Below are 23,661 nucleotides of genomic sequence, written 5' to 3'. Positions count from 1 at the left end.
CACAGGAAAGTCGGTGCAGAAAAACCCCAAAAATACCAAAAAGTGTTTACGGATTAATCAGTGTCCGTCAAAAGGTGCAAAGGGGAGCAACTGCTGCAGATCACGCCAATATAATAATGATGATGATTACTGCATTAGTTCCTACAGCAGTAGCTCTATTAAGTGATGCACCATCAGTCCCAGCAAGGCCCAAACGCAGACCTACATCCTTAGCCAAGATGGATGCTGTCGGGAGTTTTCATTGTATATTTATATAGCAACATGAAGGGAAGAGGTTCACGCCCAATTAGGATATGAATTAAACACTGAATTGATATTAACTGCAGTATCAGTTTAGAAAACAAAAGCGGTGTGAGCGATATCTGGGGGCAGTCCTGCCCCCCATTGTGTTTCTTTATAAAGCAATTTTGTAGGTGACAGATTCCTTTTAAATGGAATATAGTGACATCTTTTATTCTAATCTTTTATTTTCTGATTGCAGATTTTTTTTTATTCTATTTCCTGAACATGATTATGGGGGGTCGGCCATCTTGCCTGAGCTGTTCTTAACAGCATTTAGAAAGCATTAAGAAAATTGCTTTACGGCAGCCCCTGGGCCATAGACACAATGGTCAGGAGGGGAGTCTTCTAACATGGTTACAGTGGAAAATAATAGCATTCTTAAGACAGAATACAAACGAATATTGCAATTTAGGGGTAACAAAAAATAGAAATCTCACCTCGTTCACTTAATCGCGCTGCCGCAGTGTCTTCTATTTTCTTTCAGCAGGACCTGCAAATGGACCTGCGATGACGTCATGGCGCTCACCACGTGGTGACATCATCGCAGGTCCTTTTGCAGCTCCTGCTAAGAGAAAATAGAAGACACTGCGGCAGTGCGATCAAGTGGACGAGGGGAGATTTTGTCTCTTTTTTTTACCCCTAAATTGCAATATCCTTTTATATTCTATCTTAAGAATGCTATTATTTTCAGCTATAACCATGTTATAACTGAAAATAATAAAATGGCCCAAATACCGAACCAGTAAAAAAAAGTCTGATTTCAGGTCGGGGTACCCGAACTTTGCAGTTTGGGTTCGCTCATCCCTAGTGCCTATTATTAAGCTTCGTCGCCAGTGATAAAACTGCAGGATTTTCAGATTTTTTTTTTTTATATAGGAAGGGAAATGCAAAATTAAAAATACCACCAAAAATTCTTTAAGATATGTTTAACTAAAAATCTGAATTAAATGATAGGCCATTTTCTGATGACATTTCCTTCAAGTCCAAACACCACCAAAAACACATATACAGTACATGTACACATATATATTCACTCACCCTTTCAAACTCGAGATCCTGTTCTCCCAGACACATCCATTTGTGTTTACAGATCTGCTCCATTGACAGGCGTTTACTGGGCTCCAAAATCAGCATGTGTCTTATAAGATGTTCACATTCTGTAAGAAAGACGAATAGAAGCTGTTACCTCGCAGTACACACGGCTTCGCAGGACCAAATGCCTTTCCACGTATGCTAGTCTTCATACAAAACAGCTCTCCTCCAGGAGGAAGCAAACTATGCCCCTATGTAGCCACTGAAAGGATATAGGTGGCACTACAGTTTTCTTCTTTCTGGAGGAGAGCCTTTTTGCATGCACTTTCTTAGAGGAAACTGCACTAAAGACTTCCCCATACACAATGCAACAGCAAATATAGGAACTAATGCTATACTCACTATAGGAATAAACTAGAGGTTCTTAGCAAATATATTTTGATCAAAATCATTTGTGCCCATCCACCACGACAAGGTGACCTCTTTTGGACAGGAACCTACGCTAAATGCTTGCTCTTTTGGTCTCCAATGAATTCAGGGAATGCTGCTTCCACATATAAGCTGCTCCCACTCTATAATTTTACATCTCCTGGTGCCCAGGGGTGCACCACCAATGAGGCAACCGCTCAGGTAGGGCCAAGAGGGGGCAGCGGAAGGGACATAGACAATGAGCACTTCCATTGTGGCAAGGGGGTTAGGTAAAGAAATTGGCATTGGGGGGCGCAGTTTCAGTTTCTTTAGGGTAGACATACATGAGCGAGTTCAATATGAGAAACTCGCTGCAAGTCGGTGTGAGGTCCTGTTCTGACCTCCACTCAGCATTATAATGAATTATAATGTCGTGTGATCCTGAGAGAACGGGAATCTAATGAATTACAGTGACATAATTGTTAAGCACTGCAGAATATGTTGGCGCTATATAAATATACTGTCAGTGTAATACAATAGATTCCAGAACTCTCAGTGTGACACAGCCTTATAATCTGAGGAGCAGAGGTCAGAACGAGGACTCGCACAGAAAAAAAAAAAAAAAAAAAGGGAGTGAAATTTTACCTGTGGACATGAAAAAGGGGATCCGGAACTTCCCGCTCAAGACCCTGGCCCGCAGGTTTTGTAGCGTGCTTCCATCAAATGGGAGGGCACCGCACACCAACACATAGAGGACCACACCCAAACTCTGCACAGGAAAATACAAGGAAAATGACCATGAACTAAAGGAAAATAACACAGAAATTACAACAGTAGAAGCATCATAGGGGCAGGGTCACACAGTGCAGTATTTATAACTAACTGTGCAATGTGAACATGGCTTTATAGTGCACCGTTACACACTGTGCAATATTTGTGGGACAGTCTATTTATATGGGTTGAAACCTGAGGCCACGCTTTCCTTCCAAGAGCCACATTACATAATTAAAGGGGCTACCCAACTTTTTTTCAGGCCACACTGAGTGGCCGGACCAGCAGTGGCGATCATACTTTCCCGGTTGCTGGGTTCTGGCTCTGCAGCTCCCATCTCTCTCAGCATCAACATGTTGACGGGGGGCTACTTGGCTTGTCACCTGTGCGGCACATCACTGGGTCAGGCGCCACACAGGTGATCGGTCACCTCTACGTCCAGAGATCGGCAGAGCCAACAGTGGTGTAATGGAGCAGGAACCCAGCGATGGGTACCAGGTAAGTATTCTGAACACAGCAGGTCAAGACACCCTGTGAGGTCTGAAAAAAGTTGGATAATCCCTTTAAATAGTCTGACTTCCTGCAACCACTACTAGGGGGCTTTAGTGCCTATAAGACAATGTTATACCATATACTGTAAGCCGCTCCCTTCTGGCGGATTCAGGTACAGAATTTACACAGGAGTCAGCTTAGGCCTAGTTCACACAGTCAGTGACTGGTCAGTAATTGTGTATAAGCCTCACAACCGTATATCCGTTTTGCAGTCTGTAAATCACAGATCCTGAAAATACGGATACGGTCCATGTGCTGTCCGCATTTCATTTGCAGACCCATTGTTTTATTACGACTGGCATAAGGAACACGTCTTGGTAAAACTGCATTACAGTGCCCTTTGTATTGCAGACACCAGCCCACTGATCGTGGCACGTGTCGTCTGGAAAGTCTTGACCAGTTTTAAATTTTTCTCCTGCAGTAGTTTCTACAGGGACCAGGATTCCTTGGAAAGTCTACATACACCATTCTCCTCGACCTCTCGTAGAGCCAAGCAGAGCCCAAGGGGCCAAGGGGCCCCGTCACCAGTTGAATGCATTGGCCCCTTAGTTTCAGTGGGGGCCTCAGTCTAATAAAATTGTAGGTAGACGCTAATGTCTTTTCCTATTGTTTCTTTTAATCCTGTAGACCGGCTACTTACCCATATATCAACCTTGGGTCCTTCATACTCCTTTCCTTCAAAAAGTTCTGGTGCCGCGTATGGAGGGCTGCCGCACCAAGTCTTCAATAACTGCCCTGGAGTAAACCGGTTACTGAAACCGAAATCTGAAGGACAAAGGTAAATCACAATTCTAAGTGAAAGCAGGTCAAGCAATGCAACTTATGACGGACTACACAAAGAAGTTAGGTGGGCAGGACACTACACAAGGGAATAAGGTCACCTACTGCACATCGGGGTATCTCCGAAGACAACATGCCATCATGGTTGGCATGCTGGGAGTTGGAGCAGCTAGGGAGCCACAGATTGGACAGCGCTGAGCTAAGAACACCCTACCTGTTCACTGGCAGCAGACCCCTGGCGAAACTGCAAGGTTTAGGCTACTTTCACACTTGCAGGCGGAGGAATCCGGCAGGCAGTTCCATCGCCATAACTGCCTGCCGGATCCGTCAAAACGTATGCCAACTGATGGCATTTTAAGAATGATCAGGATACTGATCAGTCTTACGAATGCATTGCAAGAACGGATCCGTCTGTCCGCTTGTCATAGGAACAAACGGATCTGTTTCTATTTATTTATTTATTTTTCGGTCTGGACAGATCCAGCATTCTGGAATTTTGAACTAATACATTCCTATGAAAAAAAATATGCTGGATCCGGAATTCCGGCAAGTGTTCAGAGATAAAACCGTAGCATGCTGCGGTATTTCCTCCATCCTGATCAGTCAAAAAGACTGAACTGAAGACATCCTGATGCATCCTGAACGGATTACTCTCCATTCAGAATGCATGGGGATAAAAGTGATCAGTTCTTTTCTGGTATAGAGCCCCTAGGACGGAACTCAGTGCCGGAAAAGAAAACCGCTAGTGTGAAAGTACCCTTAGCTGTGATACGTGCGGGGACCGTTGCCTGCTGTACTCGGGGCCACATAAAACCCTTGGATTGCTTTGGTTTCTCACACTGGTTCATTTTCTGTTGTTTTCTGCCGTTTTTTTTATTTATTTATTGTCCAGAAGGATACAATTTTATATAAGACTATTTAAAAAAAAAAAAAAAAAAAAAAAAAAGTACTCCCCGACAATCGCCCTCCGCTGCTGTTTCGGCAAGCAGGAAATACTTGAATGCCTGCTCAGCCAATAAACCCTTCTACTTTTATATGAAAAATGTTACCCACCAACAACCCCTCAGCATCCATTAGTTTCACCCACTTATTGTTTTAAGGCATTATGTTTTTTGGTTGGTATTCTCGTGGACCTCACAAGGTAGCTAAAGTAAAGGTGGGTAAGCATTAAAACACTATGGCGGAGATTCATCAAACTGGTGTAAAGTAGAACTGGCTTTTTTGTCCATAGCAACCAGATTCCTCCTTTCATTTTACACCTGAAAATTTTACACCAATTTTGATAACTCACCCGTCCACGAATCTGCAGATGTCAATGGGGCACATGTATCAAGCTCGCCAAATTGGCAACGCGTCTCATTTATTATCCCTTAATAAATCAGGTTTTGCTTTTTTGGTTTAAGTCTGACATCTAGTGGTCGCTTTCTTGTAAGGGCACTTTCACACTAGCGTTATGCTTTTCCGGTATTGAAATCCGGTAAAGGGTCTCAATAGCCGAAAAAAAAAATATAATATGCTTCCATTTTGTCCCAATGCATTCTGAATGTAAAGCAATCCGTTCAGTATGCATCAGGATGTCTTCCGTTCCGTCCCTTGTACGGTATCTGACCGGACAAAATAGCTGCGCTATTTTTTTCCCGCCAAAATTCCGGAATACTAGCGCACTTGCCGGATCCGGCCTTAATTTCTATTGAAATGTATTAATGCCGGATCCGGTACCAAGTGTTCCGGGAAATGCTGCATCCGGTTTAAAAACTTCTGAATTAGCCTTAAAGGGAACCTGTCACCGGGATTTTGTGTATAGAGCTGAGGACATGGGTTGCTAGATCGCCACTAGCACATCCACAATACCCAGTCCCCATAGCTCTGTGTGCTTTTATTGTGTAAAAAAACGATTTGATACATCTGCAAATTAACCTGAGATGAGTCCTGTATGTGAGAGGAGTCAGGGACAGGACTCATCTCAGGTTAATTTGCATATGTATCAAATCATTTTTTTTACACAATAAAAGCGCAGAGAGCTATGGGGACTGGGTATTGCGGATGTGCTAGCGGTCATCTAGCAGCCCATGTCCTCAGCTCTATGTGCAAAGGTTATGGCCCAGGCCTTCCGCTCCTGCGCGATTAGGGCAGCGAAAAATGCAGCGTGCGCCTAAATTTAAGTGGCCGTTATAAATAACCCCCGCTATGTCTTAAGGCTAGCTATACATACTAGACAGCTGCAGACATGCCATCCCGGAGAAGCATGCATGTGTCCCGAAAGGGAAAAAAGCTGCAGCCACACTGGTTAAAATCAACAATCCTCCATTCCCCCAGCATCTGCAGTCGGGAGGCTCGAATACACTGAACTAAGATTAATGTCGGTAAGGAGATCCGTCCGCAAACTTTACTAAAAAAATTCACATCATCCATTAGAGCCTAGGATAAAAATAAAACACATTCCACATCCTCTCATTATATAGAAGTCAATCAATCTGATCGCTCCCAAGCACAGGACGGTGTGCAGCGCGCAGGAAGCCCAGGGAGGGGGGGGGGGGGGGGGGATGCAGGACCACAGGAAGCTTTTGGGATAAAGGTCCCCCCTCCCCAGTAACGGGAGGCACTGTTACAGGACTATGGGTAAGAGTGGAGTTTAACATCCACTTCTGCCTCTGACGAGGCTTTTCACCAATTCTGGGAAAGATAAATAGAATAACAAGCGAGATATATGGCGCGGCGCTGACAGTAAATCAGCATTTCCATCCTACTCATCATATGACGGAGCCGAGCCGCTGCCAAAGCAAACAGCAGATGGGAGGATCTACAGAGAAGCTCCCGGCCGCAGGATTCCCAGGAACAGTCACTTCCCTCATCCCTCACCATAAAATCAATCATATAAAAGACCTTGTCTGACATGGACTGTCCATAACCCCACATGGCACAGGCTTCTCTCTGTAATAAAGTGCATGAGATCAACCTCCCGATTCCACCATTTAATGTGCATGGGGGTCTCCCAAATATATGTCAGGGAAAAAGAAGGATCCGGTGGGCTGGATTTCAACATGGCCAATCCTTTGTTATCAAGGCCGAGATGTTTGGCAGCGGCTTATTCCCCTCTCCCTATGTAGAACACATGCATGCTCGGCTGACCCCACATGCATGCGTATAGGTAATTTCAGAGGCCAGATGACTATTCAGCCATTGGGAATCTACCGAGTATGACCAGAGTAATAACGCTGACTTATGAAAGCTTGGTAATCCTATCTAGGAGGATCACAGAAACAGCACCACACTTGCTCACAGGCTATGTCTGGTATTGCAGCTCAGCCTCATTCACATGAACAGGCTGCGCTGCAATATCAGGCACAACCAATGGACAAGAGCGGTGCTGGTTTTGGGGAGGAGAAAAAAAATTAAAGTTTTGCTAAACCTGCTCAAACCCTTTGAGCCCTTGCAGACGAGCGTTGGTCACCCTGCGAGTCCGCAGAGCAGCTCCCGCCCTGACCTCCAAGCGCTGCCGGGGGTCACATAGCACTATATTGATTTATGATGCTATGTAACCCTTACAGCTCTGGAAGGTATTGGACAACAGTGACATAATGCTGCCAGTGTTATCCAATACATTCCAGAACTGTAAGGGTTACATAGCATCATAAATCAATATAGTGCTATGTGACCCCCGGCAGCGCTGGGAGTTCTGGCCGCGAGCTGCGCTGCAGACTTGCAGCGAGACCAACCTTCGTATGCAAGGGCACTTTAGGGTTCCATGCACACAACCATATTTTGCATCAGTGTCTGCTCCGCATGAATGTCATCCCGTGTGTCTGTTCCGCAAACAATAGAACATTTCCTATTCTTCACTATAAGGGCCTCATGCACAAGGCAAACAGCGGGTCCGCGATGAGTTCACAGATGTGGACTCATTCACTTGAATGGGTCTGCAATCTAGAAGGTGCAGTGCGGGACAGTGCCTCCGCACCGCAAAAAAGTTGTGCATGCTGCTCTTTTTGGTGGTGTGGTCCGCCGGGTGCGAATCGCGGACCCCATTCAAGTGAAAGGGCCCTGCCTCCGCATACAGCGGCCCTACGGTCGGTGCCGATGCACGGCAGATTGCAATTTGCGTTTATGTGCCTGAGCCCTAATGCGGATAAGAATAGAATAGTAATTTCTAGAGATGGGAGTGAGAAAAATGCGTATTGCACATGGAAGGCGTCCGTATTTTACTAATTAGTTGTTTGCGGACCACAATACAGACAGTGTCGTGGGCACAAGCCCTTAAGAGGAACCTTTATCAGGTTTTTCACGAATAAGCGTGAGGTCAAGGTGTTGTAGGGCTTTTAAACTCTTTTCCACCCACTCCATATTAAAATCAGATTAGTCTGTTTGAAAAAAAAAAAAAAACGTGTGAGGCAACAGCAAACAGAATACGTGGAGCCACCAGGGCGGTGCTGGAGCCGTGCAGTCCTGCCCATCTTATGTGAACGACACCCGCCACTGCCATCTGACGTCAGCGCTAGGGGCTCTGAAATCCCGGGCATGGACTGGTATCTACAGTCCAGGCACGTGCAGTGAGGTGCATACCCCAGAGTGGACTCATGAAGGAAGCATAGAAGGCCATGGCCAGGATTTCAGAGAAGCTAGCACTGACGTCAGACAACAAAGGGCCAATCAGAGCCCTGTACGTGTGCAAACCAGTGCCAGCAAACCACTCTGACATCTACTGTATCACCCCAATACAAAGCACTGAATTTGCCTGGGGTGCTCTGGACAGAAGCTCTAAGGCAGAGAGCCCCCCTTGACATCTATCCCTCCTCAGGGTCAGAAGTTTTCGAACGCACTTGTAATCTGCAATGTGGCGTCATCCTATTCCTAGTACTACAGAGCAGGGATGTCCAACCTGCGACCCTCCAGCTGTTGTTACACTACTGGGAGTTGTAGTTTGGCAACAGTTGGAGGGCCGCAGGTTGAGCATCACTGCTCTAGAGGATGGTGACACAATCAATAATCATTATAGGGACTGTCGACCTAACTCGCCGATTCCAGGGGCGTCCCCCTGGTGGTCGTTTCCCCATCTCTTCCCCGATGGCAGAGGTTGGGGAAAGAAGGATTACAAAATTCTCAACAGAAATAAGAGGCTGACTCCCTTCTCCCTATATAGAATACATGCACACTTGGCCAAGCCAAGCATGCACGTGGGGCGTCAGAAGGAAAAGTCGTCAGCTGATGGTGTATGGCGGCCGCTGTTACAACATCCCATGCTTGCCGGGATACATGATAAATGTGGGGCTATCACGTGCTGCGTGATGAACAGTATATACCCACCCGGGATCTCTAGTAAGAACGGCACAGCAACGTGAGATAACAAGGTTAAAGGCTGCAACTCAGGCTTCCCTGTAAAGCCACTGTGCTTCCTAAAGGGATATTACCCCCACCATCCTCTTCCTTTGCACATGACTGTCAGGATGGTCTGTGCTGGACAACCCTCCAGAGGACACAGCACCATGGACTTACTGGTTATGTAGTTGTGGTTATATGGACTCATCACATTCTAGTTATAGGGAGAGGTTACCATATTTCCATCATCGTAGTCTTAGTCATTAGTGGGGACGTCACCAGTTAGGACACATTTTTATTATAATTCCCTTGCGCTGCAGACAGTGTACAGGAAAAGGAACAAGAGCCCGTCTCCACCTACCTGCAATCTGTCTGGTAAAGGACAAAGTAGAAGAATCTGATCGCCAGGGGTGAGGGGTTAACATAGGGGCAGGCCGCCAATTTAACAATGCGAGAAATCAGGTCTGACACCTAGAGCGGATGTTGGGCTGTGTAACCATAGCTTGAGGACCCTCCAATCTCATCAGTTTAACTCTTTGATCACTGCAGCCACTCAGTTCACTGGTTTTCCCAGGTGACAAGATCAGGGGGCGTCCTAATAGCAGTCTGTGTAATAGTCCCACCACAGGTAATGCATAATAAGCTATCAATTTAAAATGGAACATATACATCAGTAATCTCCTAATGAGCTAAAAAAATAATAAAAACAGTAATTAAACCTCCACAAAAATCGTTTACTATAAAATACACTGTGCCGCACATGGTACACTGAATTAAGTGAAAAAGGCTACACTTCAGACATTCGCAGATTTGATTAACAAGCTCATGGTAGAACCCGATGGGCATTAAACAAATTTTTTATTTTTTTAATTACCGAAAATGACAAAAACTGCTTATGTTGTGCATCAGCGCTAAAAACAAGTTACACAAATTACACAGGAATTTCTCTGCCTAAAATAAGGCCTCACACTAAAGCTTCAACAAAAAGCAAGTGTTATCGCTGCCCAAATGCAGACAGGAAAAAACAAAAAAAAAGTTGAGGTTAATCAGGATCAGGTGCGCCATTTTTAATTTAAACGAGGTATTAAAAAAAATAAAAAAAAATTGTAAGGGCGGAAGATACTGTTCAACCACATAAATGGCCACTAGGGGGATGCAAATGAGTGATTTAGGCCTCCTGCACACGAACGTGTGCACCCCGTGGTCGTGCTGCGGCCCGCAAAATTGACTTTAATGGGTCCGCGATCCGGCCATTCCGCAAAAAGATAGGACATGTACTATTGTTTTTGCGGAACAGAAGTACGGGACGAAACCCCACGGAATCACTCCGTAGTGCTCCAATAGGGTTCCGTTCCGCACACTTTTTTTCCCAAATATTTTTTCTTTTATTTTGTTCCTCAATGTTTTTTTTCCCCCTTGAACCACAGCATGCTAAATAGAAGGCAAAAAAAAAATAAAGTTACCCAAAATAACGCATGCATTTCTTTTTCTTTTTTGCAAGGGGATAAAAAAGAAGGGGCAGCTCCCATACAGGGTCACTTAAATGACTGTATAGGTAGGTGAGGTCTGGAATGAGGGAGATTGGACAGTGGGACCCAAGATCAGCAATGATACACGGAGGCATTCACACCATGACGTCTTCGCCTCGCTTCCACCACTGACGTCTGTGGGGTTTAGAAATGGAATTGACATTCTGGTTCCGGATTTCTCTACCCACCTGCAATCTTTATATTCAGGTTGGCATCAAGCAGCAAATTCTCGGCCTTCAGATCTCGGTGGACAATATTCCGACAATGGCAAAAGTGGACAGCCGCGATGATCTGCTTGAACTTCTTGCGAGCTTCTTTCTCTGCCATACGCCCGTGAGCCACGAGATGATCTGCGATACAAGAATAGACGGTAAGTAGACGGAGCGCAGGAAACCATGGCTGACGGCTCACGAACAGGAAGCATTTTAGGCCGTGACCATTCATAACGCTCATAACCTGGTGGACAATGCGGGCACAGAGACAGGCGTTCTTGCCATCCGTCTCAGGCCTCATGACCACAATCATGTCTGTGCGCCGACCTCATTTTCTTGACAGACCCACGGGTCCGTAGTCCGCATTTTGCAGACATATTCTATCTTTCTGCAGAACAGACGTACGGATGCAGAAGGCACAATGATAATGTGTGTGCTTACCGCATCTGTATGTCTGTTCCACTAAGAGATAGAACATGTCCTATACTTGGCTGCAAAATGTAGACCACAGACCCATTGAAGTCAATGGGGCCGCAAAAGAAATGTGGATGCAATACAGACGGTATCTGCAATTTGCGGACTGCAAAATACATAGGGTTGTGTGCATGAGACCTTAAAGGTCTGTGGGGGCAGAGGTTTGGGGGATTGGTCCGCAGATCTCTTCCAATCAGTATTGCTGTAATGAAAAATATTCTCCTCCTTAATCATTGGTTCATCCTTTTCCCAAAACTGCAGAAGCAGTGAGAAGGACCACACTATTTTAACCCTTTATGAGCTTTGACTCGTGTTATAAAGGGTTTGCCTCATGTCAATGACTCCCATAAACATGCCGTGCTAAGGCACATAGACGTCATACACAGGAATCCCTGGGGACCCCTTCTTTAACCCTTTATATTTCAACGGTGTCGCCACGCGACATGCTGCAACAGTTACAAAAAATCCATCCAAGTCAGATTTTTTTAATATTTTTTTTTTACAATGCAGTTGCAGCATGTCGCATTGCGACACCATTGTCTAGCATTACCAATACTGTTGCGTGACTTTTCTGAGACAAGTAGTCGTGTGACAGCCGGACACTTAGACTACGGATACACTGCGACTTTCTGTAATGATAGTCAATGGTGTTGCACTGGGATATGCTGCTGCGGAAAAGCGGGGGACAGTGGGGGAGCTGACAGGTTGCAGGGAGGGAGAGAGAAAAAACAAAAAAACATCCTCTCCCTTGACCCCCAGGGAAGGGTAACATTGGACATATGTGCTTCTCTAGCTCCTACATGTAACAATTGTCACTAGAGAGGAATGTAGTGTCACAATGGTGTTTCACCGGTACCACCGGCTGCTGGAGGGAGAGATTTAGTGCCATTTCTTGGTATGGATTATTTGATAGTGTATCCTGGACCTGGTTACTTGTGGTGTAAATTGTGCCAATGTGCTTGGTCTTCTCCTCAGTTCTGTATTGCAAGGGTTAATCTTTCCCTTTCTGTGCCTGTGTCTGCATCTGTATGAGTGATGAGTTAGTAAAGTCCTGCTATGTAGTTCTGTGTCAGTTTGGTGCATGTCTCAAGTGCAATCACCTGCCCTGCTAGAGCAACTCTAATGTCTGTTTTGCTTGGTTCTGTTTGGAGTCTGTCTGTGCCCTGGTCATCTATGTCTGGATTGCTCTAGTTATGTCACAGCCTGATTTCTGTCTTCGTTCTTTTCCTAAAGTCTGTTCCATGCGTTGTCTGGATCCAGTCCTAGTTCTTGTCCGATCGGTCTTGGCTAGTTTCTGTATGTATCTGCTGTGTCTGAACAATGTCCAAGTTTCTGAAATCTGTCTTGCCAAGCTCTGCTCTGTCTGTCTGAACAGTGTCCAAGTTCCTGAAGTCTGTGTGTCTGGCAGTGCTCCATATCTCAAGCCTGCAATTCCTGTTTGCCTTGGATTCGCCCTTGCTCTGCATTGTGCCATGCCTTTGTCTCTGGTGATTTGGGGTCTCTAGTGTTTTCTGACCCCCATTGGTCAGCTGCCAAGTACAGTAGCAATTTGGCAGTCTGGTTGCTATCCCGCAGCGCGGTCCACATCCCTGTACAGGTGTTAAAGGCTGAATATCGAAAGACGTAAACCGGTTACTTATGGGTCCATACACGTCCGTCACATCTAATATATTGGCTCTCAGATGGTTGTGCCGTCAGAAAAATAAAAATGTTGTGGATCTTGGAATGCAGCGACACAATAAACCAGATTATGTTTGAAAAAACAAGTGTTTTTATTGTGCAAATTAACTATCATCATAACTATACTGACGCACAGAATAAAGTTATCATGTGACTTATACCACACAGTGAACACTATAAATAAATCCCACAAAATAATGTTAAAATTCTTGTTTTTTATTGTAAAGTTTCCTAAACTAACAATTGCCCCCCATATGCCCTCACACCTCACACTGATTCTACTTACTTGGCTCCCTACGCTGCTCCTGGTTCCAGCACCGCTGCTGCATCTCCCCATGTGCGGATGAAAACATCCAGTGGGGGGGGGGGTGACAGGCGGTGACGGGGACCAGCCTCTCTAGTGTCACCCACAATGCTAGGGAGGCTCGTCCACGTCACCACCTGCCATTGGCTGGCTGGCACCTGCCGTGTGTTCCCCACATCACGGATGCGGACCCATTCAAGGGTTCTATTTTTTTGCGGTGTGGACGGATCACAGACCCATTGAAGTTGAATGGGTCTCAATCCGTCACAGCCGCTGCATCCCTCCTCCCATTGCTAGCATGGTTACATGCTGGAGGTAACTGGTGAGTTGTTTGTGAGTCGGCCTCATGCTCCTGTAATTTGCCCACTGGCTCCTGGTATTGCCCATATGGCTCAGGTAGGTGAGTGTTATGTCCCCGGGCTACTTGAGAAACCTTGGCGTGGTGCTCGGGCTCAGACATGTCCTACACCGTAGGACATGTTGGCTAATCTCTCAATTTTAAAATCAGTTTGAGGGTTTAGTAAGACCGCAGAGTGCACCTGTCTTTGCTATTATTTTGTTATATTGATTATCACATCCACATATTGCCATCTTGTGTAGGATGTCTATTGTGGTACTTGTGGTCCGCTGCGGGCATCCTCCACTGTATGCATTTTTGCTGGGGATCGTCATTAGCAACGGGCCACAAGTGCAGGATTTGCTCCCCTATATATATATATATGCACAACTGCATGTGGGTTTGAGCACTTCCTGCTTGTTTAATACCACGCCATTCTTTTCAGTTTGTATCCGTGCATTCGGGACAACAAATTGCGGTCCCCAAAGCACGGAATGGCCGCACAACGGCCGTGTGTATGTAGATGTGAACAAAAGACTAAAAACATGAAAGGGAAAAAAAAAAAACTAACATAAGAAGCAGCAAAGGACCAAAATGTAACAATTAAAAGCACACAGCAGCTGCAACAGTGACACCTAGAGGCCAAAAGGGTGTGCTACACGGTCTGAAAACTCATTGGGAGTCATTTCCAAAGACCGGTCTTTGTTTCTCCTCTGCACTGCTGAAGGATTCGGCTCATTTATGACTAGGCGAGCACCTCATTAGACATTAGGGGAACCTCCGACAGTCCTTGTTCGGCCCCTGACTGGAGAGTAGTTTTCACTCCTTCCAGGTGTAAAAGATGGTAAATTTGTGGGGGTCAAAGTGCTTAAAAATGCCTGTGCAACAAAATATTGTCACACGGGCGTTAAAAAAGTCGCAACACTGGGTCCTGTGACTTTTTGGCATGGCGCGCTTAGTAAACTACTCCCATTATTTTCTATAGTAATTCATTTTGAAAATGTGATTAAAAGAATAAATAACAATGCAAAATAAGTATATTGTGATATCACGTGTTATGCAAAGGCGGGGGATTTATTTGCGCAAAATCATACCCTTTTCTATCATTTTGGGGAAGAGCCTCCTTTCAAGGAAATCAATAGGGGTAATTTAAACAAACAAAAATAAAATCACATGCAAATTGTGACTGCATGAAATTGCGCACACACACGTGATTTCATTACATGTGATATTTACGGATTAATATCTAATCTGCAGGGTCTGGCACCCCCACCAATCACCTGTTAGAAGAGTAGTCGGCGCTCCATACGAGCACAGCGTCCTCTTCATTACACTGTGCGTCGTCTGGGAAGTGCAGTGTAATTACAAGTACTTGCGCCATTCACTGGAAAGTAATTGTAATTCCATCACTCCACCGCTTCAAGTGTAAGAAAGAAGAAACAGCGCAGGTATGGAGCGGCGCCTCCTCTTCAAACAGGTGATCGGCGGGGTCCTAGATGTCCGACCCCTTTAGATCCTAAGGATAGGTCACCAATACAAACAGGCTGCACAACCCCTTTAACTATTAATCGCCAATGCTTAGGATAGGTCATCCATATTGGATTGTTGTGGGTCTGACAAGCAGTACCCCCGTCAATCACCTGTTTTCAGGAGCTGTGGCACAGGGACTACTACGCGGCTCTGTCCACTGTCTACTGCAGCGCTGCTCCACACTCACTGGCACCCCCGCCGATCTGATACTGGTGTGCTGTCCTGCAGATAGGTTAGCAATTGGTAGGGGCCATGAGAACCCCTTTAATGATACTTCATTTAGGTTTGATGACTGTGCATGTGACCTTGGCTCTTTCAAATCTCAAGGTCCGGCTATGTGGTACCCCGGACAGACTCAACTCTACAGGCAAGCACTGGGATATGCTGGTCATTGACTGCCATGGGGGGGGGGGGGGGGAACCATGTACATGTTTTTTTATTTTATTACTTACTGTGTCTCTCTGTTCGGGGAAGCGCAGTAGACAGCACTTTAATGTACAGTAAAGAAAAAGGTATGCCAATGCAAACGGACACCCTTGGCATACGATGGGTACATGTAGGCCTATGGGCACATCAAGGGGTATACGTCAGGAACATATACCTCCAAAGTGTAGAAAACGAGATGTGAACATAACCTTTGATCTGTAGAGGATGTATACTGTGATTTTCTTTCCTTGTTCGACTGTATTAGGCCTCAAGCACACAACTGTATTTTAGTTTCGCATCCAATATGCATTCTTTGATTATTGGATGATGACCCATTCATTTCAATGTGACAGCACATACTTAAAAAATAAATTTAAAAAAAATAATAATAAATTAGAACGTGTCCATTTTGGAGACAAGGATAGGTCATTTCTACAAAAGGGAGTAAGAAATGGCGCCATGCACACGGCCGGTACCCATGTTTTGAGGACTGTGGTCGTGTGCACGAGGCCGTATCATAGACTTCTACATCCCATCCGGTGTCAACATTATTATGTGCCCGGCTAAACCAGTCCTTAAAGGGATTCAGTCACCTCGTTTTAGCCTATAGAGCTGCGGACATGCACGGCTAGATCGCCACTAGCATGTCCACAATATATCGGTCCCATAGGGCTGTGTGCTTTTGATTTTCATATATATATATATATATATATATATATATATATATATATATATATATATATATCTATATCTATATCCCTGGTAAGGAGCCCAAGGGGCTGTACGAACCTTCCTGGAGCCCAGCCACGACCCCCTGTGAAGGAGCCCAGCGCCGCCTGCGTCCTCCGAATCTCCTCCTTGCTTACAGTTAGATTGCCGTAATCTTGCGATGCGCAGTTCCTTTCCTGAGGCTGATGCCAGCACAGGGAAGGAACACTATACCGGCACTGCGCATCGCGAGATTACGGCAATCTAACTGTAAGCAAGGAGGAGATTCGGAGGACGCAGGAGGTGCTGGGCTCCAAGAAAGTTAGTACAGCCCCTTGGGCTCCTTACCAGGGTCATTTACATAGCTATAAAATCATTTTTTTAACACAATAAAAGGACACAGCGCTATGGGACCGGTATATTGCGGACATGCTAGCCGTGCATGTCCGCAGCTCTATAGGCTAAAACAAGGTGACAGAATCCCTTTAACTCTAAGGGCTCATGCACACAAACGTATTTTCTTTCCGTGTCCGTTCTGTTGGTTTTTTTTTGCGGACCCTATGCCGAACCATTCATTTCAATGGGTCTGCAAAAAAACTAAAGTTGCTCTGTGTGCATTCTGTTTCTGTATGTCCGCATTTCCGCTCCGCAAAATAATAGAACGCATTACGGACAAGGACAGGACTGTCCTATTTAGGGCCTTTCTGCAAAATACGGAATGCACACAGACGTCATCCGTATTTTTTGCAGATCAGTTTTTTGCGGACCACAAATTACATAGGGTTGTGTGCATGAGTCTTAAGAATGTGAAAAATTGAAAAAAACAAAAACAAAAGTACATTTCCTCCAATTTTGGGAGGCTACGCGGAAAACAGAATCTGTCGGTAGTATGACAAAACTGAATAACTTGCATTGTTTCAGGTGACAGAACTGGACGGGCCTGATGTCTGCGACACCCAAAGACGTCAACCAAACGGAAGAGCGAGTGCGTCACTGGCCCATCGCAGCCGTCAAATCAAGATGATTAGCGCAGAGATAAACCCAGCATTACACTAGTAACAGGACGACTGCCCAAATTATTTATAGTCTGACTCCTCGAAAAAATGTATATTTTCTATTCAAAGAACTCCCCTTCTGTATGGATGATGCCTCCTTCTCCCCAGCTGTACCCGCATATCAATGTGATTGGTTATAAGTGTCTGATGAGTGGGGGTCTGCCTGCCAAACACAGGGGGTGCACAGCCCCCTGCTTCCACCAGTGGGTACAGGGTCACTCTGCACTAGCAGCTATAAGAGAGAGTGGATACGGATGGCCTACAGACTGAGAACGTCGATTCTATTAGTAGTAGGAATGAATGGACGTACAGGACAGGATATCTAAAGGTAATAATGGCTTCTGCCTCCTGAAACCTCCGGTCCTCTCCGTCTTCTGGACCCACCCCTGATTAGATCCGGCTGGCCATGGTCACCTGCATCGCTCCAGCAAATGGAGGAGGGGAAAAGATTTCTGGATCCAGGTTAGAAAGAGCTCGTCATGTACTAGGTCAGGGCGGGCCAACCTGCCGCTCTGCAGCTGTTGCAAAACTACAACTCCCAGCATGCCCAGTCTGCCTACAGCAGGGCATGGTGGGAGTTGTAGTTTTACAACAGCCGGAGGGCTGCAGGTTGGCCCGCCCTGACCTAGGTTATGTATGATTTTCATTTTTTATTTTTTTTGGGCATTACTCATTAACACCTTTCAACACTAGAGTCCCTGCTGATAGTTTGCAATGGAGAAGACTGTCTCGGTGCAATCTCCTCCGACCCGTGCAGCCAAGGCAAGAACCATCCTGCACTTTGGGAAGGAATGTCGGCCATTGCATTGAAGAGACCTATTTATAGGGGTGGCTGCCGTAGGAATGCAAGAAAACCAAAGTGTCTGCAGCAGAATATCTGGACAGCCAGGAGGAGCGAGCCAACGAGAAGGGCTTAGAACAGGATGTTCAGCCAAGTGAAGGGGGGCGACGGGATGCCCCAACACCTCTAGAAATTAGGACATTCAGCTAGAGGTCCAATGTTTTAATCCTCTTGATTTTTTAATCCCCGGCAGCAGCGAGTGATCGCTTTAATACCGTGGAATAAAATTCGCCATGGTTATTAGACGTGAAATAAAGACGCCGGATGAAGCACGTGCCGCTGCCGCAAACCCCCCTAAGCATTCAAACGCACCACAGCCCTGATGGAAAGGGATGGGTTAAATGATGTTATGACTCCCACACGCATGATACATCCTGTTTACAGAGTCAGGCTGTTGCATGCACGACGGACCCGTATCTCATTACCAGTCACGCGGCGTGATTAACCCTTCTTCCGCTGGTGCCGATAGTTCGACACACTGCAGGCATCGGAAGACCTGAGCTACGCGCCTCTTCATTTTTGGGTGTGGACACAGACATCCCTGGAGCAATCAAATTCGGCACAACAGATACCAGGCTGCACCTTGTGCGCATTCCTTCAGCTCGTGGAGATGTATTACAGACCAGAGGCATCTACTACAGGGGGAACTAGCGCTGCCCTCACATCACCGGCACTTACCAAATATCTCCCCTCCGCTGGCGTATTCTGTCACAAGGTAGATCATCCGTTCAGTTTCCATCACCTATAGCAGAAAGATAAAATGGACAGATAAGGAAATAAAAGGGGAGGCACATGAATAAAAGCCTCCATCATTAGATATGTTCTGATACCCGGGACTGTCCTGAGTCATGAGAACGTTCAAACTAGGGCTGCAGTAAACGATTATTTTAGAAATCAAGTATTCTATCTATTTTTTATGATTAAATTGAGTAATCTAATAAGAGAAAATGAATTAATAGACTGTTTTCCTTTATAAAAACTCATCAGACTCCCTGCCATCAGTCGCCAACACCCTTCGTTCCCCCCTGTGCGATCAGCCCAAGTGCCATCAGTTCCCCCCAGTGCCAACATTTCTCCCCCACCCCAGAGCCTTCAGCTCTCCCTCCACCCCAGTGCCTTCAGGTCTCCCCCCCCCACCCCAGTGCCTTCAGGTCTCCCCCCCCCCCACCCCAGTGCCTTCAGATCTCCCCCCCCCCCCCACCCCAGTGCCTTCAGCGCTCCACCCCCACCCCAGTGCCTTCAGCGCTCCACCCCCACCCCAGTGCCTTCAGCGCTCCACCCCCACCCCAGTGCCTTCAGCGCTCCACCCCCACCCCAGTGCCTTCAGCGCTCCACCCCCACCCCAGTGCCTTCAGCGCTCCACTATCCCCCAGTGCCTTCAGCGCTCCACTATCCCCCAGTGCCTTCAGCGCTCCACTATCCCCCAGTGCCTTCAGCGCTCCACTATCCCCCAGTGCCTTCAGCCAGCTCTCCCCCCCACCCCAGTGCCTTCAGCGCTCCACCCCCACCCCAGTGCCTTCAGCACTCCACTATCCCCCAGTGCCTTCAGCACTCCACTATCCCCCAGTGCCATCGTCTGTCACTGGCACTATTGATGAGGGCAGTGTGGCTGGCACTGTTTCTGGTGGCCTTTTGACTGGAACTATTAATGGTGATTCTCTGGTTGGAGCCATCCATGGGAGCACTCTGGTTGGCACTATACAGAAGGGTGCTCTAGCTGCCATAATATATGGTGACACAAACTGGCACTAGTCATAGAAGCACTCTGACACCCTTTTTTTTTTATTGTGGGCACCCTGGCTGACATCATTTATGGGCACCTTTACTTTCTTTCTTGCATTATCCGGGGATCTCGAGGACATGCCCCCTGCAAGCTGGAGCTGCGGCTACCACACAGAGCTTCAGTCCCAGCACCCAGAGCTGTGCCTGTCCATGCAGCCTGCCCTCCTCCTGACACCCGGAGTGCACAGTCTCATTGGTTGCTATGACACTGTGCACTCCGGGCGCCCGGCCAAAGTCACACCCCCACCCCCTCGCTGTCGCCAACTTATCTTTCCAGCAGAGGCACCGCCGACACTCCATCGTTCCGCGTTGCTCTGGGCCTGACGTCACACAGCGCGTCAGGTCACGGCGTGTGTACGTCAGGAGGTTAGTGCAGGGCGGGACCATGGACGTGCCGTGGAGTGTCTGGATGCCCCCTGTTGGAAAGGTGGGTATTGCGGGCCAGCGGGAGACCACGGAGCGGGAGTAATAGCAAGCTCCCGCTCCGTGGTCATGTGACACAAACGAATCCCCGATGCAAAAAATTTGCATCGAGGATTTTTTTTGTATCGAATTACTCCATTTAATCTAGCACTCATTGCAGCCCTAGTTCAAACCTTACAGGGAAGCCAAAAGGAGGCATGATCCCGAATATTATTACCATGGGGCACTCTGCAACAAAGCTTCCACCCCTGCTCCCATTCCCAAGAAGCATGGTGTTGAGATAGGTGAAGTGATCAATAACTCCTGCCCAAAGCTTTATTCTGACAGAGATCATTTTGCCAACAGGTTGCCATCTTTACCTGACCCTACAAGTGGCAGGCCCTGCTACTGTATGTTCTGGGGAATCGACGGCAGGCGGCATGACACTCCTATCCAGCAGAAACGTAAACGTAGCTAAGAGGCGGTCGTAGATTTTAGACTTCAGTCACGTCTGCGGCATGGAGCATGCAGCAGTTTGTGTCCTGCCGATTCTCGGCATTTTGCCAGAATGCGGCTGAATCTCTACCGGATCCAATTATACTTAAGGCTCGCAGCGAGACACCCGGCCTGAACTTCCAGCACTGCTGGGGTCACATAGCATTACATTGATTTATGATGCTGTGTAACCCTTAGAGGTCTGGAATGTATTAGATGACACTGACATAATGCTGCCAGTGTTATCCAATACATTCTAGAACTGTAAGGGTTACATCGCATCTTAAATCAATGTACTGCTATGTGACCCCAGTGCTGGGAGTTCAGGCCGGGTGTCTCGCTGCGAGTCCGGGGTTAGGGGTGGATTCTGTTTGCATCCAGCAGTACCGGATTCTGGAAATTCCAGCAGGCTGTTTTCTTCCAGAACAGCCTGCTAGAATCGCTGTCGCAGGTGTGAAAGTAACCCAAATCTGTCATACGGCCAGGAGGGGGGGTGGATGCGTCAAATGGTCTATGAAGGGCCTGTGCCCCCAATTTGTCACATTCACCGGCTGCGCAGGGGGAATCATGAAAACACCAGTCTTCATAAATGTCCCCCATAAAATGCCCCTTTAGCCTTTCCATCAGAGCTCCACTGATGCAGATGACGGCTTGGGTGTTGTCTTTCCTGTAAAAACAGTCTTTTTCTCTCTGTCGCTCACATAGATCGTCCTCTGACAGAATAGGACAAGGTGGAGGATACAGACTCGGTCTTTCTTTTACACCTGTTGCCAGAAACGCGCTTTCCAGTTCACCAGTTCTTTAGAAAACTCCCTTTCTTGCCTTCCCTGCCATTTCCTCACTTTCCTGTTGTCATTTCCAGTATGGGAATGAAAAGGAGGAAGACAAATCTAAAAGGGGGTTCACATCTTTTTGGTAAATGACGCTGTTTAGCGATGTAAAAAAAAAAAGAAAAGAAAAGAGAACCTATACTGGCTTCTTTTATCTTCTTTTTACTGTTTTCTGCTGCTCCCTCCACTTCGGTGCAGTCAGTGAACGGTGCCTGAAGGTGCTCGGCGCATGCGCAGTTAACTTCACTGCCTGTGCTGAGGTAGAAGGAGTCAGCCCCTTTAAAAACACATAGCACCACTCAAAACATTGTCCAACCGTATGTATTTAGCGATACGCAAAACAAGGATGCGCAAAAAATAGAGGACATCCGTGTGCATTCCGTATTTTGCAGAACGGAACACCCGGCCCCTTATAGAACAGTCCTATCCTTGTCTGTTATGCAGACAATGATAGGACATGTTCTATTCTTTTGCAGAACGGAGATACGGAAACTGAATGCACACTGAGTAAATTCTGTTGGGTTTTTTTGAGGACCCATTGAAATGAATGGTTCTGCATCTGGTTCACAAAAAAAAACAAAAAAAAACGGAACGGACATGGAAAGAAAATACGTTCATGTGAATGAGCCCTAAAGGGTTCAGCTGCACGGCTGTCTTGGTCGCAAGGTAGCATAGAAATTTATGGGGTCGCAGTGTGATGTATGCCGTGGCCCCAAAATCTCAAAAAAATAATTACTGCATAACTTTTAGCGATTCTGGGGTCAGGGCAAACGTGAAAGTCCCTGAGCGACCCCATTCATTTCTATACTGGCACTGCTACACTGCGATCTTTGGGCGCGACAGCTCTTGTGCAAACAATATCGCCAAGTAAATTGGTGGGGATCCGCCACCCTGCATCCCTGTTGTTCTGCAGTAGCTCCAAGCGCAGGACTTTCATAGTTCCATCTGCTGTGCCAAAGACGAAGCCGATTTCTGCAGCACCTGCTCCCATTGAAGCAGCATTGCCGTAATCAGGTCGATCCACTACACAATGGACAGAGCTATGTAGTTCCGCACCAGAACAGCTGATCGGTGAGGGTGCGGAGTGCTGGACCCCGCCGCCGATTGGATAGCGATGACCTATCAGACAAGAATAGCGCATGCTGCAAATTTGTGTGTGAACTGCGCCATACACTTTAATGGGTCTGGTGTGCGTAGCATCCCCATAGCCAATCTCAGCTTACAACACTTCAGAAACGGCATACCTACATGCGAGTTTCGTGCTGTACACGCTGAAGAGGTCACAAATCAGCACGGCACATCGCCGATAGAGAGGCCGACGTTGGGGCCACAATCTCCCACATAAATGGTGGGCAAGACTGTAAACTTTCTTCTGCAGAGCAAACACTCTGTACTCCGATACCACAAGCAAGTAAGCGGCCGGTGATGACGTTTACCAGGTGACCGGCAAATGCCCGATAAACCTGCTGAGAGGGTATCTGAGCCCTGCTGTATTTATTCAGTGAAGTCTGATATGGAGCCTATCAACATGAATGAATCGACGTAACCTCCGATAATGCTCATAGCCTGTGTCCAAGAACGCCTGGCAATCAGAAAACAATGCATTTTACGGCTTCTCTGCCGTTTTGTACTGGGGCCAAAATGTAAAAAATATATAGCTCAATCTGTCTTCAAATCTGCCACCTGAACCCATTTTTTTTTTTTTTTTTTTTTTTTTTTTTAAGTTAACCAAAGTGATTGTGAGGATGGTAAAATAAAAAGTTGGTGAAGTTCTGTATACTGCTGCAGCCAATCAATGGCCTCAGCGGTCTGGTGTTGTACACTGCTAAGGTCAAGACCAGGTCCCCCAACTGACAGCATCTTCACTGATCTGCTGTTCATCGATCACATGGCCTGTGTGCAGCTCAGTCCTTTAAAA

The 23,661-nt window shown here is 46.6% G+C and overlaps 1 protein-coding gene across 2 annotated transcripts in view; it reads right to left on the bottom strand.

The window, feature by feature from the left end:
- SIK3 (SIK family kinase 3) overlaps window positions 1-23,661 on the bottom strand; it is a 128,411-nt gene that overhangs the window by 40,494 nt on the left and 64,256 nt on the right. For both annotated transcript variants that reach the window (XM_044282264.1, XM_044282263.1), the window contains exons 3-7: window positions 18,913-18,976; window positions 10,856-11,017; window positions 3,686-3,810; window positions 2,368-2,491; window positions 1,321-1,439 (exon numbers count right to left, since the gene is read on the bottom strand). In XM_044282264.1, coding sequence (XP_044138199.1) covers window positions 1,321-1,439; window positions 2,368-2,491; window positions 3,686-3,810; window positions 10,856-11,017; window positions 18,913-18,976 — 594 coding nt within the window. The remainder of the gene's footprint in view (window positions 1-1,320; window positions 1,440-2,367; window positions 2,492-3,685; window positions 3,811-10,855; window positions 11,018-18,912; window positions 18,977-23,661) is intronic.

The sequence above is a fragment of the Bufo gargarizans genome, chromosome 2, assembly GCF_014858855.1.
Source record: "Bufo gargarizans isolate SCDJY-AF-19 chromosome 2, ASM1485885v1, whole genome shotgun sequence".
NCBI classification, from domain to species: domain Eukaryota; kingdom Metazoa; phylum Chordata; class Amphibia; order Anura; family Bufonidae; genus Bufo; species Bufo gargarizans.
This window is presented reverse-complemented; position numbering and strand designations above follow the sequence as displayed.